Consider the following 19,113-nt stretch of genomic DNA (forward strand, 5'->3'; position numbering starts at 1 on the left):
ACCAACCCGACCCTAGCGTGTCCCTTGTTCCACCCGGGGAGATACCCTATACTAACCTTCCCATTTGTTATTTTCTCCTATCGTTGTTTAATGACTCCAGTTCACCTTCAGACAGTGGAGTAACTTTGCTGAAAATGTCGGGGGGGACATGACTTCTGAAGACACACTGCCCCAACCAAATGAATGGGGACAAAATGGTGTGTCATGAAAGTTGGGGGGGACAAACACACACCCCCGTGCCCTCTAAAATTACGCCCATGCCTTCAGAAACTCCCATTCCTCACAGGGATAAGCTGATCTTGCCTGACATTTCTCCTGAGAATTGTTAGCAAACAGTAACTAGGGCTCAGAGGGTTAATTCTGCTTTTTGGGTTTTCTCATAGGCCCAGACACTGTACCCCCTAGACACCACAGTAACAGGTATACATAGCACGTTGAGGTTATTGTTTGTACCTTGTTCCGCTCCCTTTGTGCTTACCTGTTTTGTATTTTCCTTACAGCATTTGTGTGGCAGTGTGTGTGTGTTCCCTGCTGTTTTATGTAATTAACACCTGTCTGTCTATACATTCAAACAGCAGAGGGGTGTATTGCAAAGAAGAGTTCCCTCATGTTGAGGAGGCCGGGTTCTGGGTAAATCCTTGGTTGACGAGAGGTTATTCATAGCTGTGGCTGACGAGCTGTTGCCCAGAGCGGATCATCTCCTTGTCCTGGTCACTCGACTCGAGGTCTACTAATCAATGCCCCGGCCTGCTTGGTGGTGAGTAACATAATTAGAAGCCATAGCAAAGAACGTGCCAATGGAGCCTACGGAAACCTTGGCACAGATTATGCAGATGGATGCAGACCTACGGACTGAATTGACCTTTGCACAAGAAGCCCTTCGTCAACGCCTCAATGCCCTACAGACCATGGTGACTTCGCCTGGATTACAGGGGGTTGATGTCACAGGGGCTACTGCCCCTGGATCCGGGTTTCCTTCTCCAAGGCAGGTACCCACTCCTGTGGTGGTGTCCACTGAATTCCCTTTGGCCCCTCCTGAACGCTTTTTGGGTGATCCCAAACAGTACAGAACATTATTGAATCAATGCAAGCTGCATTTCCTATGTCGCCCTTCTTCTTTCCCTACCTCCACTAACAAAGCTGCATTTGTTTTGTCTCATTTAGAGGGTACAGCAGCTGCTTGACCTAATCCCCTCCTGGAGGGAAATAGTCACATTTTATACAAATGTGATGCCTTGCTTTCAGCAATGATTAGAGTGTTCGACACACGATACACCACCCAGGCCTCAGATATGGAACTCCTGAAGCTCAGACAGGGATCTTTTTCTGTCCTTACTTATTTGGCTCGCTTTAACCAGTTAGCTGCTGAGCCGACTGGCCTGAAGAGAAGAAGTCTGCCGTCTTTTACCAATGGCTATCTGAGGCGTTAAAAGAGGCCCTCTCCAGTGTTCCTGTGGTTCCGACCGCATTCAGGGAATTGCTTGATCTGGTACTCCAGATTGATTCCCGTAGAGCTGAGAGGCGGCCGATAAGAAACCGGTACTGCCACCATTAGCTCCCGACACATCTGTCCCTTCAGCTTCCATTCCTGAACCCATGCAGATCAGAGCTTTCAAGGTCCTCTGACTCTGGCTCAGTGGGAACATCGCAGAACACATAACCTCTGCATGTATTGTGGCTCTTCAAACATCTTCTCCCTGACTGCAACTAGAGACCCAAGAAAAAGGCGGGAAATGCCAGATCCCGGCAGTAGACAGAGTTCTTATGTCGGGAAAACTTGTTCTGGACTCACCTGTTGCTGGCCAAGCAGTCCTGTTCCATCTGCCTGTTGCATTCTCAGTGGCATCGGGTCTTCCATTTCCCGGATCTTCTATTATCGACTCTGGAGCAACCGGTAATTACATTGATCATCAGTTTGCCGCTACCTCAGGGATTCCACTTGTTTCTAAGGCTCAACCTGAGATGGTCAGTGCGGTTGACGGCTCCGTCCTCGTTTCTGGATTGGTGGCACAACATACTGTGCCTCTTATTATATGCTCATCGGAAGGGCATTCAGAAGAGATCACATCCGATGTTATTAAAGCCCTGTCTTACAAAGTCATGTTGGGTATACCCTGGCTTCAACATCACAACCCTGATATCGATTGGGCTTTGAGAATGATCCAGTTCCCTTCAGATATCTGCAATAGCCAGTGCACGTATTCGCACAGGGTTACAAGAGCGACACGCTGTCAAGGATTAGTCGCCACGTCATCATTCATGGGGGTTGTCTCTGCTGGATCTGTCACCAGCGTTCCCCCCGAGTACTCCAGCTATTCAGATGTCTTCGACAAAGGCATGGCAAAGACACTACCTCCCCATCGTATCTATGATTGCCCGATAGACCTCGTACCAGGGGCAAAGATACTGTTGGGTAGATTGTATTCATTGTCATTGAAGGAAGACAAGGTCCTTAAGGAATACCTAGACAAAGCACTGGTTATGGGGTTCATCCGCCCTTCCAAGTCTCCTGCAGCCTCTCCACTCTTTTTCGTGCCCAAGAAAGAGGGTGATCTAAAGCCGTGTATAGACTATAGAGCACTGAACGCGCTCAATGAGTCAGGAACCAGTATCCTCTTCCCCTAATATCAGTACTTCTCATCCAGTTGGGGAAGTACCAGGTTTTCACCAAATTGGACCTATGGGGCGCTTACAACTTTGTACACATAAGAAAAGGCGATTAGTGGAAGACAGCGTTTAAGACCCGGTTTGGCCTTTATGAATACTTGCTGATGCCTTTCGGGCTTTGTAATGCCCCTGCTACATTCCAGGCGTTTATGAACAATCTATTGCATGATATTCTGGATCAATATGTAGTTGTGTATTTGGACGATATATTGATCTACTCATCTACCTTGACAGAACACATTCAACATGTGTCGTCGGTTCTACAACTCCTCAGAGACAATCAACTGTTCGTTAAAGCTGAGAAATGTATTTTCACGTGACCGAGGTGGAGTTCCTAGGCGTTGACCTCACCAATCACGGAATCCGAATGAGTTTGGCTAAAGTCAAGGCAGTTATGGAATGGCTTGTCCCTAAAACCGTCAAAGCCTTGCAGTCTTTCTGAGGCTTCGCAAACTTTTACAGGTGCTTCATACACTCATTCTCCTCTTGCAGCGCCTCTTACGGTATTACCCAGTGCTAAAGTCGCATATGCTTGGTCTGCAGTGGCCCAGCTAGAATTTGATCAGTTGAAGGCAGCTTTCACTTCGCCACCGGTACTACAGCACCCGAAAGCAGACCAGTCATTCTTTGTTGAGGCTGATGCCTTGGGGTTTACAGTAGATGCAATACTCTCTGTCTTGTCCACAATCCGGAGAGATGCATCGCGGCTCTATTTTTCCCATAAGCTGTCTCCATATGAGAAGAACTATACCATCACGGAGAGAGAACTGTTGGCTATAAGAGATGCTTTTGTCGAATGGAGACACCATCTTTCGGGTACTAGATAGCCGGTGACCATCTATTCGGACCATAGGAGCCTTTTGGCTTTTAAGTCCATGATATGCCTCACTGCTCGACAAGCCCGCTGGCACTTGTTCTTCTCACAGTTCCAGTTCATAATCCCGTATCGGCCAGCATGACTTCACGTCTCTGCGGATGCTATATCTCGGTTGCATGCCGATGACCGTCAGGTGCGCAGAGAACCACTCCCTCTCCTTCCTAACCAGATGGTTTGTGGGTGTTCTGTTCATCCTTCTCTACGGTCTTTCATCGAGGAATGGGTATCCTCGCATCTAACTGAGATTACAAATCTCAATCTGGATATTGTACCATTTATCCTGGGGCGAGTGTTTATACCACCCGGGCAGGCACGTACACATGTGCACGTACAATATACACATGTGCTGCAGTAGGCCCATGATTCCGTTGCCGCTACGCATCCTGGCCAATAGAAGACTCTTGAATCCCTAAGCCGTCTATGCCCAATGCAAATCCTCCAGAACCAAACCAATGGGTCTACTCCAACCACTCCCTGTTCCCTACAAACCTTGCCAGATGGTCTCGATGGACTTTGTGGTGGAATTACCTTTTGGTTAAAGGATTCAACACCATTTTGGGGGTGGTGGATTATTTCACAAAGTACGCGGTGTTCATTCTCTGCTCAGGTCTCCCATCAGCACCTCTTTCTTGTGAACATATTCAGATGGTTTGGTTTACCTGCCATCATTGTCACTGACAGGGTGACTCAGTTCACCTCCCAGTTCTGGAAGGCTCTTACTGCTTCCCTTCTCATTGATGACCGGTTCTCATCTTCTTATCCTCAGACGAAGGGGCAAACGGAACGGACTAATTCCACTTTGGAGCAGTATCTACAGTGTTTGTGCCTTCAGTTCCAACAGTCTTGTTTGTTGGCCCTGTCGCAGGCTGAGTTACGCCTATAACAACTCGATGCACACATCTACGAAGCTATGTCCTTTCTATGCGCTCTATGGCCATCATCCGCGCTAGTTACCTTTAGACCCCACCTTACCTGGTGACAATCCTGCTGCTCTCACTTGCGTGTGTGACATGGAACAGTTACATCGGGATGTCCTGTTGCATCTGTTGAATGCCCAGGAGAGGGCAAAGAGGTACGCTGATGTCCGCCGTTCCCTGGAACCGGTCTACCATGCTGGGATGTTGGTGTGGTTGTCGACTTGTCATCTGCACATTTCTGGTAAAAGGTCCTTGTTGCCTCGCTTCGTGGGTCCTTACAAAGTCGAGTCTTTGGTGAATCCGGTGGCTGTCCGCCTGTCGTTACCTGTTTCCTGGCGGGTTCACCTGGTGTTCCATGTCTCTTTGTTGAAGCCCTGCCAGCCTGCTACTCAACTGCCCTCACGTCCGGCTCCTGTTCTGGTGGATGGGGAAGAGGAGTTTGAGGTATCACGGATCCTGGACATCAAGTTTTCTCAGGGTTTGCCTTTCTATCTGGTCGATTGGAAGGGTTATGGCCCGGAAGACTGCACTTGGGAACCCTTGGCCCACATTCATTCTCCGGGTCTCCTGCGCTCCTTCCATGCTTCCAGGGGGTTGTTGTTGCTTTTGGGGGCAGATGCTGTTACACCTGGGACTCTATGTACCCCTCGGCTTTTGCATACTTCTCAAACTGGTGAGCGTCTCTTTCTCTCCCGGCTGCTCCCGTTTGGCAATGCCAGAGGTTGCCTAGAAGATGCGTGCAAGCTCCAAGCTCTACAGTGCAGGAGCGTGATGCACGTCATGTGACAAACCAGCTGACTTCACCCGCGATACGGACCCACAAACTCCGGCCCTCCTTGCTCACATAAAAGAAAGCCACACCACCACAGTGCTGCTTCTAATTGTAGCATTACTCAGATCCTTATCACTGCTTACCTTTTGACCAGGGCTTGTTCTTCTCGACCTGCGTTTGCCTGCTGCTTTTGAATTCATCGGATCGAATGTTGACAAACTGGACCTCTTACACAGACTTCTTTGCCTGACATCTTTGTGCCTTGAACCAATCTGTATTTGGATTCCGTTCCTCACAGTGCTGTCCGTGTGCACCCCGTTACACGCCACGCTACAGCACTACACCGCTTGAGTCCCGCTGCTCACCACTGTTCATGTATATCCCGCTACATGCCATGAAACAGTGCTGCTCAGCTTGAGACTCGCTGCTCGCCACTATCCACGTATATCCAGCTACGTCCAACATCCACGCCTGGTAAAACGCTTGTTGGTTGTTGAGTGCATTGCGCTCTGGAACAGTGACAGCCCACTCTGGTATTCCCGAGCTCAGTTACTCGCCAATTAACTGCACACTTACCTGAGCCTGTAGTCACTTCTTGACTTCCCTATGCCAACTACAAGCATATCTGGACCACTCCACGAGCATCACTGAACGCTTTGCTACCTATGTGCACCAACCCAACCCTAGCGTGTCCCTCGTTCCGCTCAGGGAGATACCCTATACTAACCTTCCCATTTGTTATTTTCTCCTACCAGTGTTTAATGACTCAGTTCACCTTCAGAAACTCCCATTCCCTACAGGGGTAAGCTGATTTTGCGTGTCATTTCTCCTGAGAATTGTTAGCAAACAGTAACTAGGGCTCACAGGGTTAATTCTGCTTTTTGGGTTTTCTCATAGGCTCAGACACCTTACGCCCTAGACACCACAGTACTAGGTATATATAGCATGTTGAGGTTATTGTTTGTACCTTGTTCCGCTCCCCTTGTGCTAACCTGTTGTGTATTTTCCTTAACGCATTGGTGTGGCGGTGTGTGTGCTCCCCACTGTTTTATGTAATCAACACCCCTGTCTGTCTATACATTCAAACAGCAGAGGGGTGTATTGCAAAGAAGAGTTCTCTCATGTTCAGTAGGCTGGGTTCTGGGTAAATCCTTGGTTGACGAGAGGTTATCCAGAGCTTTGGCTGACGAGCTATTGTCCAGAGCGGATCATCTCCTTGTCCTGGTCACTCGACTCGAGGTCTTCTAATCAATGTATTGATGAAATGGGGTCTTGGGATATCAACTTAAAATGCCCTGCGCCCAACATTGAAGGTGTGTCGCATGTCTGTGAAGGTACAGAGAATTATTCCCTTGCTCCGTTGTAGTCAAAAGTATTACAAAGAGACCTGTCACACATGGACTGCGCCACTATAGTAAATAACTTTCAGCCCTAGGTCATTGGAAATGATATTTGATTTAATATAAAATTGTAGCCCTTGTTTGAGACCTGTGTTTCGGCATGTACTGTGCCTTTTTCAATCAGGGCAGTAGAAGCTTTTTGTCACAATTTTTTGAGACCTTGTGGGTCTAGTGTCGTTAATTGTTAAGATGTCCTGGGTTAAAACAAAGTGCCTCTGTTATTCTCCGCGCGCTGGCTTTACAGTGACGCGCGGAGACTAACAGAGGCACTTTGCAAGAGGGATTAAAATACCTGTGGCGCTCAAAGGAGACAGTGCAGATGATAATGGTCAATGAAATGAGACCAAACCGAGTTAATTTACTGAATGTTGAACTGAATGAAATATGTGAACTCATCGCTTTGAATGAGAGACCAAGTTACTTTACTGAATACCGAACTGTATGAAATAAGTGAAAGTAACTTATTCTATTGAATGAAACATATTAAGTTTCTTATATTGAATACCAATGAATCACATGAAAAGAACTTATTTTGAGTGAATGAACTGAGCAAAAGCTACATTTATTGAATACTGATCTGAATACAACAAGTAAGCTGGCCTTAGTTGAACACAGAATTGAAAGGCAGAAGCAAAGATATAATTAATGAAGTGAAAGCCACATCTATAGCAAACTGAACTATTTTTCTGAATGCAATGATACAAGGTGAAACATCATTGATGAACATTGAAGAAAAGATCAAACTGGAAACGGAACTGAAGGAAAGAAGCAAATGTAAAAGTTGTGAAGCTGCACTTTAGGAAACTGTTTCAATCAAATATTGAACTTGACTTGTAATAGGGGGCCGTGTGCTCTGAAACTGCGCCTGGACTAGAGAATGTCTTTGTCAATAAGGAAGCTTGCTGTGGTGACAGCAGGAAACCAAATATTGTTAACCATCACACTTGGGGAAAGGAACGCTGAGTTGTGAGCATCCAGCTGAAAGACCAAAGCTTCAAGATATTTCATGTTGATACTGACACTAAGCTTAGGGACGGAAACCCTAAGTTTTGGTGACCTGGAACTGTTAGTCTGGAATTGTGTTGAACTTGGGGAAGTGCACCCTGAACTTTATATAACTATATTTAATCTAATACTCAAAGGAGGAGAAATTGAACTTGGTGGTGAATTATTTGACATTTGGGAAGTAGCTCAGAACTTTGTTTGGAACACTATTTGAGTTATGGTTGATATCCCTACACATTGTTTTTTATTAGTTGTGGGGGCAAATATAAGATTTGGACAGACTTAAGTTGGACATACTGACACAGACTTTCCTTAGTTTCTTCTGGTAGGGAACTCCAACCTTAGGATAGGGCAAGTTAGTGTTACGCTCCCCTGGTATCCACAGGGATGCCACCCAGCTGGGTTACTCGCTGGTATGCTTCTCAGCTTTGCCCTGATGTGGTCTGCGGGGAAGGTTCTGCCTTGAGGTAGAATTAGGCGTGCTCTCCGTCCTGCCTTCTTTGCAGGGGCGCGTTGTCTTTCATGGGCGAGTGCGGTCCAGTTACTTCACTGACGCCGGCCTATTTGTTATTGTTCAGGTAGGCTTATTGCTGTTCTTTAGTTTTGTTGCTATCCTGCATGCCTTTTTTTGTTTAAAATGTCTCTTTTTTTTTTCTCCCTTAGGTATGCGGAGCTTCCGCGCGGCAAACTGGCTTGGTTGAGCCCCGCTGGTAAATGATGGCGCATTAAGAGCGCTATGATGCGGTAAGTAAGCGCTATGCGCAGCGCTGCGAAGTATTGCCTTTGCTAACCTGTGTTTTCCTTCCTTGTAGGTCGCGGTGTTCTTCAGCATGAGTGGAATGTCCGGAGTGGTGCCAGCCGAGAGGCGACCAGCCAGGTAAGCCTTTTGAGCAGTTCGTAATTTGTAAATGTCTCTACAGCTTTCTTTAATGTTGCCTCTATCTTCCTCTTTCAGGTCGTTCTGTCCGGGAGGTGTGCAGATTCGAGGAAGCTGTTCTCAGTAGCTGCGAGTGTTTAAATATGAAGACTGCAGGTAAGATGCTGCTGCTAATGATGATCCTTTTGTCTCCTTGCAGGTTCTGCTTCTCCGAGGTTCGAGGGAATAGCTGGACACGGTGAGCGTCACATTGCAAGCTGCAAAGTAACACGAAGCATGTTCTGCAGTCAGGGTGTGGTTTATATAGCCCAGGTAAAGTATTACCAGGTAAAGTAGTTCCAGGCCTGCCACACCCAAAACACTAGACCGCATAGCTTGGTTCTTAGGAACCAAGCTATGTGGATGCCTCCATGTTGGCTGACAATACAATAAAGTAGTTCCCAAGCACATTGTTGTTCATGGACTCATGAGGGCTTTTGAAGAAGATGCCAGGCTCTAGAGGCCCGAGTCCTGACTCCACCTGGCCAATGGGTTTGCCAGAGGGGGTTTTGGGCGAGGGTCGTGACAGTTAGACCTTAATCTATCCTGACATTTAATTTTCTTTAACAAACATTGTTCAACTTTGAATCTCCTTTTCTGTGTCTCCTTCCTTGATGCCAACCTCACAGCATACAACTATGTTCATGCAGGGGTACACTTGCGTGTCCTTGAGATCCTCAAGCCTGCTTGGCACTGAGCCTTCCCTGTGGGCTCGCTTTTCCATCTGAGCGGGGGCAGCGCTCGGGACCAGTCAGACCTTCGCGAACCCAGCGTCTGCAGGGCCTCCTCGGTGGTGCACTTACAACTGGTCTGCTGTCGCCAAACCGGCACCCCCCAGGAGGGTTACCGTAATACCCCGAGTTGGCCGAGGTAACAGAGTATCTCGCTGGGGCCTCCAAAAATGAATTTGGGGGTCCTCTATGAGCACGTAGTCAGTAATTTCTCAAAAGTAGACCAAGAAGGAGTGCACACCGGGCAAGATGTAACGTTTCTTACAGCTGGGCAAGCACAAATCAAACAGCACAGTGGAACAGAACTGGTTGATGAGAGCTGATAAAAACACCCACCCCAGCACAATATTTTATACAGCCAAAACACCATTACCATAGCGAAAAACAGTTGCAATTACTGATACAAGCTATTGAGTGTCCCACATGGTTAATTGGTGGAACACGTCAATCCGCTATAGCTAAGCATAGGTTATTTAAAAATGATTGGAGCAAACATCCCACTGCCCCCTGGTTCTTCACCTCCCTCGTGGTGCCACATTCCTTCCTGTTCCACCCAAAAGTTAGTTGTTAATACATACTGCGTAATCGTGCGGACCTCCGGGACTTTAGTAACCTGCTATTGGGCAGCACAATTGAAAAAATATGAGACATCCTGAGCTTGTGGGAAGGGAGACATTCACATGGCATCCGACCAATGAGGTGCCTCGCGGACACCCGTGAGAGCACAAGATACTGTTTTTTTGTCAGGCACCAAAACTCACCATCTGATTGGCTCCTTCACATATGACCCCTTTCCCCACCTCCGTCTTCCCAGGCCCAACTGCCAAAGGGCAATTTGAAACTGCTGAACATATTATGGCTGTACCTTCCCAGACATATTTCTGTGAATTTAATTTCTCCTCGGTCCCAGCGAGCGCCTGATGGCTTGGCTCACTGACTTTGTATCCGCTGTTTCTGTTCCCAGCAGCTTGTCTCCTGGGAATGATCTGTCTGAGTGAATCCCCCCCCAACCCATGGTCGCGAGGGATCTGCGCAATTCCCATGCAAGGCCTGTCTGGGTGCCCCATGTAGTCTAATCACCTGTCGTTTTCACCTGATTCAACCTGCATGGCAGCACCTTATATAGTTAAGCAATCATGCCCATTCTGTTTCCCCAGTTCCTCCCTGGAGCCTCTTCACCTCCCTTCAGTCCCCTAGCTTCTCAGTCTGCGTGAGTGCCCGAGGCACGTAGCGTGCAGCCATCACTGATGCCCTGTCCCCTGCTGGAGGTGCCCCCTCCTTTCTCCCTATTCCCCCAACTGGTAGATGTACCCCCCTGGACAGCGCTGTTTCAGCACTTTCATTGTAATGGTATGGCATACATTTTTGAAAATTATACTTGCAGGTGTTGGTGAGTTTGAAATGACTTTTATTAAATTGTTATATTACCACATTGATGAATGAATGAAACACATAGTAAATAGAAATAATTTTGAAAAATCCAATGCAAACTTATTTTGTACATACATTTTTTTTTATTGAAAGTTCAATTGTTTAGTAAAATGCAATTTTTCTTAAAGGAAAGGTTGATGGAATAAACCAATTACAAATTATATTGCTGTGGTTGCGATAGTCTGTTTAAATCCTGTGTAATTTCCGGTGCCTTAGGCAATTGTTCACGAATGGCTCGAAACACACAGGCAGGTATTACTCGTTAAACACAGAATCCGAGTCTTCCATGAATCCACCATGTGAACGCTTGATAGGCCACAAGCCTGTACCATCTGTGAAATAAATACCAAAAAAGTGTTGTTGAATGAATTCCATATTTGCTTTTATACTATTCGGCCTATCTTCTAAAATGCAAGGGATTAGTATGTTTGAAAAAGGCACCTTTGTGAGTAAAGTACTGACAGTACAATTCTTGTCAAGTAAGGGTGATCTAGAAATGTGTACGCCCTTTCAAACAATTAGATAGGAACATAGGTAAATGTTTTTTTATTGTTAAAGGAAAAGTTATTGTAATGATTTGTCGTTAAATACAATGTTGAATAGTTTGGCTTGAATTAAGAACTATACCTTTTTTCTAATATTTGAAAATTGTTATCGTCAGTCACCCATCGCACTCACAATTTAGTAGGAGAACAACATAAACCGCACAAATTTAAAAACACAAAACATTCTCTTTACTTGGAGAAAAAGGGCGAACTGTTGCTCTACGTCCGTGCATCAGGACCATCATCCTTCTCAAGACGGATCTTATAAGGCTGGTTGCCCGGAAGTCATGCAGCTGGGTAACGCATAGCGATGGAGGTTCTTTTTGGGCTATGTAGGCCAAAAAGCCAGAGTTTTCTCTGCAACAGCAGTTCTCCACCAAAGTTGGCATTAGATCATATCGAAGGCAGGTACATCAAATGATAACATCTTCCATGCTAATCGGATCAGGATCCTGTGATTGATCATCACTGCTTACCGTAGATTTCCTATCTTTTCGCCTACTATCTCTCTCTCAAGTATTTCCTTGTCGTTTACTCCGGCTTCTATAGGTAGCGCTGAATTGTTGCCATCATTTTTGAGTATTGCAGTGAAAAGTAACTATGGGTGAAAAAGTTAAAAATGTGTAATTTGGCTAAAGTAAAGCAATGAGGTTTTAGTTTCAAATGCAATGTGAAATAAAATTAAGAAGCGAGACAGACATTTTTCAAAACCTCATAATGCAAATACAAAAGGAATAAGCATAAAATGTGTAATTTCACATTGGCACATAAACATTAAGTCATGTACATATATAATGTTTAACTGGTTTAGTAAAGACATTTGTGTATTATATAAACCAGTTTTAAATATACAGAGTGCTAACATAGTTAATTGATTTGAGGAAGTTTAAGATCCTGTTCTCAGTACTTTGTACTTGGTAGATAGCTGAACACAGCAGAAAGAAGTTGTGGAGACTTGTAACGAAATCAATGGACACCAAGGCAGCAGAAACCTGAATGTTGTATGATCAGAAAGGGTTTGTTGATACTTACCAAGGAAAGAGGCGTCTTGACATTTCCATGGAGACCGGACAATACATTGTGCACAGAGGGCATTCAAATGAGATGAGCACTGGCCTTGTGACTGTTAGAAAATATTTCCCTAAAACCAACTTTTCCTCCATAGTGCATGGCTCCCCAACTTTTTGCATTTGTTTTTGTATCCTAGCCTGACTTAAACTGACACGTCCTTCAGGCTTTCTGTACTGAGAAACTTTGTTTCTCTTAGTCTTTCAATGTTGTTGCCTCTTGTTGGTAACATTTTCTCATTGTATAAAGTACCTTACAGTATTGCTCAATGGGGCCATTGTGTTTTTCACGTTCACTGTTATGTAAACGAAAAAAGAAATAACAAACTTATAAAACAAATTTAAAATACCAAACAAATACCTGTTTTAAAAAAAAACATTTGGGGGTCTCCCCCAACCCCCCCATTTCCCCATGATGGTAACCCCTCCCCACCCGTTTTAATCCCTTACCTCGGCCCCATATATATTTTTAATACTAAATTATGTGTTTTTCGTTCTTTTAGATTTGTTAAAAATTGTATTTGTTATTTTCATTTAGTTAAGCTCACTGGATTCCTGTGTTTCGGCCCTAGACACACTCTAAGGAATTTCTGGTGGTTGTACAATGTGCCTCGGAACAGGCTGGTGGCAGCAGTAGCTTTTTCTTATACTTGTGTAACTTTTTACCAAGCCATACTGTATTTAGCGCGTTTGGCCCATAAATGCGGCTAGTATGCAACATGGCTGTGCCACAAGCTCCTTTGTCTGTCCGTTTGGCCATTTAGTCCTTTAACCTTAGACCTGCTCTTCGGGTCTGGGTCATCCTTATTTGGGTATAGTTTTGCCAGCGGGACCACTTCTTTTGCGGGTCCATGCAGGACACGTATGTAGGTACCCAGGAAGTGGGTTGGGACTGTCTGGTCACAATCCACACTACTGGTACCAGGGTGTCTAATGTGCATGAGAACACGAGAACCTCAGTGGTTCTGGATTGCACCACTGCTTGTGCGCATGCATGGAGCAGATCTTCCCATTGGTGGGCCGGGTGTGAACACTCGCCTGAATGTGGATATGAAGACGGGTCCTGCATTCATTCCAGCAGATTAGCCACAGATTTTAAACAGATCTGACAAAGGAACCAAGCATTCTGAAAAGCCGACCAGAACAAAGAACAATCCTGTGATCCACTGAAGTGGGCTGGCATCTGAATCCCGCTGTTGTCCCGATCGAGCCCTGATTTGAGCTTGATCTCAGAAGACCTGTAAAGGTGCTTCGAACCGATGGATTGGTGGGAAAAATCACTCTTGGCGTCTCCTTTTAACCCTGCAAGTAAGCCTGTTCGAAAGTGTCCTTGGGCCATCCAGTGGGCTGTCTAGCTGACTCCTTGATTGCCATGCAGGAGCATCCCTGTTTCGACCCAAGACTTTGGGGAATCACACCTTATCCAGCAAAGCATCCTACTGCCAAAAACCATCATCCCAGCTCCTTTGGCCCGTGAGATATGAGATTGCGTCTAACTGCGTGTGTTGTGCTTCCCTGCGCCACTGTGCGACAGTGATGGTTGCTGAAGTCGGTTTTCACACGTTCCTTTGAGTGCATCACTGCTTCTTTATACAAATCAAGAGAAGCAGTTCTGTCCCATGCTTGACCTGTATCGCACCCGCAGCACCAGGGCATCTGGGAACCATCTCCGGACTTGCTAAATCTGGACCAGAATCGAGCTAAGGGCGGTGAGTAGTGAAGTCACTTACTGGTGGCCCTTTGTTCATCCAATCGTTTTTACACGTAGGTTAGTTTTGGCTTGGGTAGTATTTGCTCCCGAAAGCTCTCTGAAGGTCAGAAACAGCTTTGTTCACCATAGCAGATCCTATCCTGACTCTTGAAACCTGTTTTACCCCTTAAGCATCCCCTCTAACTTTTTTCTGCATCCTAAAAAGTACTTTGAGAAATGTATGCACAACGCACACTTTTACGCTCGCCTCAGGGACCTTACCAGGCAGCATATTCCCCCTTCCTGCCAAGGTTGTTGATTTGTCCTGGCCTTTCATAGGCTATAATGCTTTTTTTCACTAGCTCTCTTCACGTACCCCTCACAGCGCAGAAATATTTGTTCTTTCTGTCCCCCCATCTTGTGGCTAATCTAAAGTTGAGCTTTCTCCAAACATTTCTTGTTGAGTAACTGGTTTGATGTAACAGCGCCTTGATGCCTTTCGGTTTAGTGTGCTTTATAAGTGAAAAAATAAATAAATAACACCAACTTCTTAGTTGATAGATGTTTATTCTATCCCCCCACCTTAGGGTACTTGTCAGCAGTCAAAGTGACCATCTTTCCCATGGGTCTTGCCTTTTTCTATCCTTCTGTCCTTTGGGGTTTTCTGGTAGAAAGCTCAGACTCTCCAGTCCCGCACCGAGGAGTCTAGTTTGTTAGGGTTAGTTCAGCTGCCAATCTCAACCTTGACCATTTGCTTCTCAGTGGCCTAAGTGTTTCTCTCACACTTGGCTCCATTCTCTCAAACACCCCTGGGGTGGCCCTTTCGGCTGTCAAGGGAGTAGTCTCTGTGCTCAACCATGGGATTCATGGGTAGATGTGCCTCTTTCAGTCCACCCCATCACCTGTGGGTACATGTCAGGCAGCTAGTTTGACCCTCTTGCCACAGACCTTGCTTTTTCTCTTTTTCTCACCTTGGTTAATATTGGTAACCCCCAGGATTCAACCGCTCCAATTCCCTCTGTGGAGTCTGTAGTTGGATTGGGCGAGTCAAAGCTGCCAATCTCACTTACCCTTAGTGGTCCATTTCTCAGTGGGGCAAATGTTTCTCCTACCCCCTTCCTAGTCTCTCTCGCTCTGCAGTTTATCCAGTCATCCACAAGCTTTCTCCAGGTAATGTGCTCCTTTTCCATTACGCGAGCTTCAAAGAGAATTTCTGCTTCCTCTAGTTCTTTGAATCCTACAGACTTTTCCTAGCCACTTTTATATCCATGGATAAATGGGATTATGTAATCTCTCTTGGCTTTGGTTATTTACCAGAGTGATCTGATTCATACACTCGGATTTGTCAGGCTTGCTATTTTTCATATATTCATCTATTAAGTAATCATCTCCACAGTGCCTGCTTCCCACAGTACCACAATATTCTGGGAAGCCTAGTCTTCACTGAAAACGTCGTGTCTCAGACTGCGTTTGGGTGTGGGGTATGATGTAGTTGTACATGCCCAAGGGTGTGAAAACACTAGGGAATCTTGCTATATCCGTTCTTTGGGGACCACTTTGAGTTAGAGCGTGCTGCCTCAATTCCTTTGAGCTCTGCTCCCTCATATAAAAACCTGAAGCTGATATAAAACAGCTGTTTATATCAACTGATGCAGGAACCACAACATAACCTTCTTTCTTTATGCCGCAATACTTTTCTGTAGTTCCTGTTTCCTTTACTTCTCTGCCAGCAGCCTCTAAACCTGATATCATGCACGGAGTAAAACTACTTAGTTGAATGGATAACCTTTTCTGCCTGTCTCTCAACTAGGGTATTCAGTTCTAATTTTAATATTGAACACTGTACTTTTATTGTCACCCTACATCTACGATGCCCTTTGGTTTCTTGTCTGCTTTTCCAGTCAGCATAGTCCACAACTTCTCTGCAATGCTTTCTGTGCTGTATCATTGAGTCAAGATCTATTTGAAGTGCTTTTTTATTTGTCTGATTGTGCAGCGAGTGCGAGCTCTGATGGAAGCATCCATTCAGTTTCCTGGCATCATATGGTACCTCCCACCCATATTTCTTAGTAAAAATTAAATAATGGACAGAAGCAGCAATTAGAAGAGGCCTAATTGATAACAACCATTATCAGCCTAGAATCTGAACAGCAGGACGTCATTGACTGAGTATCCACAATTAGGCATCCACTCCCAATCTGAGGAAAGTGCGCACACCTAGACCATCTGACCTACACCCACCTGTGCACATGGAAGCTGGCAGTGGAAATGCTTGAAATCCATCCATAAGAAAAGCTTTCCTTTACCAAGAAAGGAAGTTAATATTGTGTACGTCACAGATGGATATAAAATTAAGCAGTTCATAATGATACGTTTTAAGGTATTGACAATACAAATTTGTTCAATAGGCTTTCTTCACTAAACTGGTAAATTCTGATGTTCTCTGATTGTCAACAATATATCAGTTTTCAGTACAATGGGGTATCCTTCAAACAAATGACATTTACATGTGTTTTGTATACTTAAGGGTTTGAACTGATGGGAAGCCCCTCGGACTATTTTAATGATTTTGAAGATAAAAAGCAGGTGTTGGAGTGGAAGGAGCTTATCACTGCCATTGGCAAGCGGTATATAGGTGAGTTGGTATGGTAATTACAACAATTTTATTACATCAGTTATTATTAAAACGTACCTTTTAGCATGGATGATTTGGCACTTCAGATATAACTATAACCCTTCAATTTTTTGAAACTACATTGTATTTGTTTTAATTTTGTACAAACAATACAAGGGGACAAAAGTAGGAAGCTCCACGATGTTGCATCATGTTATAACCGTTCAATTTAAGTTGAAATTAAATTGTCTGAGTACAGGGCACACTTTTTCAACTTTAAAATGACACCTGCCAAAGGAACCCATGAATTATGTGAATGCACCCGTTTGCCAGATTAGTATGATTGAGAGGTTACACGCCATTCAATGTGTGGCTTCATATATCATTAGGACTTATATTATGGGCTGAGAGCTGAACAGGCAACTCAGCCAAAGCTTATTGTTCAAGTGTTTAATAATGGTACATACAGAAAACTAAGTTATTAGGTTTAAGCTAGGACACTTTGTGGGAAATCAACAAAACCTAAAACAAATCAAGCTTCCCTTTAGAATGGTCCTCAAACCCCCACCCCTCTTTTAGTCTCTGCCTACCTGGTGGGAAGAACAAGTCATATAGTATTTGGGGTTTTGATTGCCCCACACATTTGTCTTATCTGGTGATATTGCTTGCTTGGCTTTTGTAGTTGTCAAGATGTTGCACTTACATTCCCCACTAGTGACTCATCTAAATTTGGCTGCAAGTGACCTCGTTGGTTCCTACTCCTCCACCAAGCTAGGGCTCTACTTAAAAGCTTGTGTCCCAACCAGCCATCCTTCTTGTAACCTCTCACTTTGTTACCCCCTTCTCCATGTCTCTTCCCCTTCCTCCTGCTTTTCTCTTCACCATTTCTCTTTGACAATCCGCCATGCTCTAATCTTCATCTACTTCACCCGCCCTTCTCCTATTCTAGTCTTCACTACCTCCTCTCATTTCTAATGTTTCAAGCCTCCTTCTCTTGCTCCTGCCCTGATCCGCCTCTTTTCCTACCAATGGCTTCTTGGCACCTCCTCCCCTAGTGAGACATACAAGTGGATCCCTAATCCATCAACATTTACTTTGGCAGAACCTACAATAGAGAACAAATGGGGCAGGTATTTAACAATCAGCTAGGTAGTGTTGTTCCTTAGTGTAAAGATCTTCCGTCAGCATGTACTGTAGTAAACTAACACTAGTATACACTGCGTTCTGGCCTTTGAGTCATAATGTCAATACCCAGAAAGGAAAAAATTGTCCTTGATAATTGACAGGGCTTAGAGAGGAGCTGTACCCACATGAACTCTGAAAGTGCTTTGACAAATTTGCCAGATCTCTCACTTTATTGTTTGATTTGTTGAAACATTCCAGGCCAAAAAAAACCACTTAGGAAATGGTTTTGGATTTTCCAATTTCCCAATGCCATGGGGCCTTCAGCCCCAATGATCTTTAATATTGAAACCCTTTCAGATAATTTCTTATAGCAACGGCCTACTTTGTCATTGTTATAGTACATTACTGCAGGTTTTAGTAATCTGGTTGGGACAGCAATTGAAACTGTTGGAGGCAATACATCAGAAGGAGAAGTGACTTTCTTTTTTTAATTGATCATTTTAAGAACTGACTAGCAGCTATTGCCTTCTAACTCCATTAGCCCATTAATAATGTAGTGCCAAGAAAGCAATGTGGTTATCAAAATGGTGCTTACCTATACATAGACTCGCTGCTCAATGTTAAGTTAGGTTGCAAGGCTTTTATACTACGCAAAATCACCACTGTATTGGTCTAAGAGCACTTGGCTTGTCTGGAGGTTGGCATATTGTGCCCATGGCAGTGCATCCAGACCTTAGTCTGCAGAGGAAAAAGAGTAGGGATTGGAAAGTGGGTGAAATGCCACAGACGTAGGGATGGGATGATGGGTAAAGGAAAGTTTTGTGACAGCTTGGGTGTGTATGGATCTATTAGGATGTACCATAGATCAGGATTATACATTCTAAATGATTCTATGTTAAAATGTGCCCAGGAAAATGTAGTCATTTTAAAAAGTAGTCAGCAAAAAGTAGTTTAAAAAATGTTGTCTTTCAATACAAGCTGTGCAAAGATTGAAAATGTTGCCAGCAATAAGGTTGTCAAAAATCTATTTTTGAAGACAAAAAAGTAATAAGATATAACCCTAACGATGACCCAAACCTCTAATAAAACCTCCACCATCACCCTAAATCCATTCCTAACCCCTTCCCCAACTACAACCAATATTCTACCCTGGACTGTTAACTAACACTAACCCATTTTATTTGCATCTGACTCAATAGAATTCACCAAATAAACAGAAAATCGACAGTGAACCGAACTCAAACCCCATTCCCTGTGCACCACAAATTCCATAGCCTTTGCCCTAAGCCAAATCCTTGCTCTAATCCTAACCTCACCCTTGCTCTAATCCTAACCTTAGCCATACCCTAACTCCAA

General features: G+C 44.6%; 1 protein-coding gene across 1 annotated transcript in view; it reads left to right on the forward strand.

The window, feature by feature from the left end:
* The window catches only part of IDUA (alpha-L-iduronidase), a 616,851-nt gene that overhangs the window by 187,741 nt on the left and 409,997 nt on the right, over positions 1-19,113 (forward strand). Inside the window, exon 4 of the mRNA XM_069626380.1 lies at positions 16,546-16,653. Coding sequence (XP_069482481.1) covers positions 16,546-16,653 — 108 coding nt within the window. The remainder of the gene's footprint in view (positions 1-16,545; positions 16,654-19,113) is intronic.

The sequence above is a fragment of the Ambystoma mexicanum genome, chromosome 6p, assembly GCF_040938575.1.
Source record: "Ambystoma mexicanum isolate Mex_15411 chromosome 6p, UKY_AmexF1_1, whole genome shotgun sequence".
In the NCBI taxonomy this organism is placed as follows: domain Eukaryota; kingdom Metazoa; phylum Chordata; class Amphibia; order Caudata; family Ambystomatidae; genus Ambystoma; species Ambystoma mexicanum.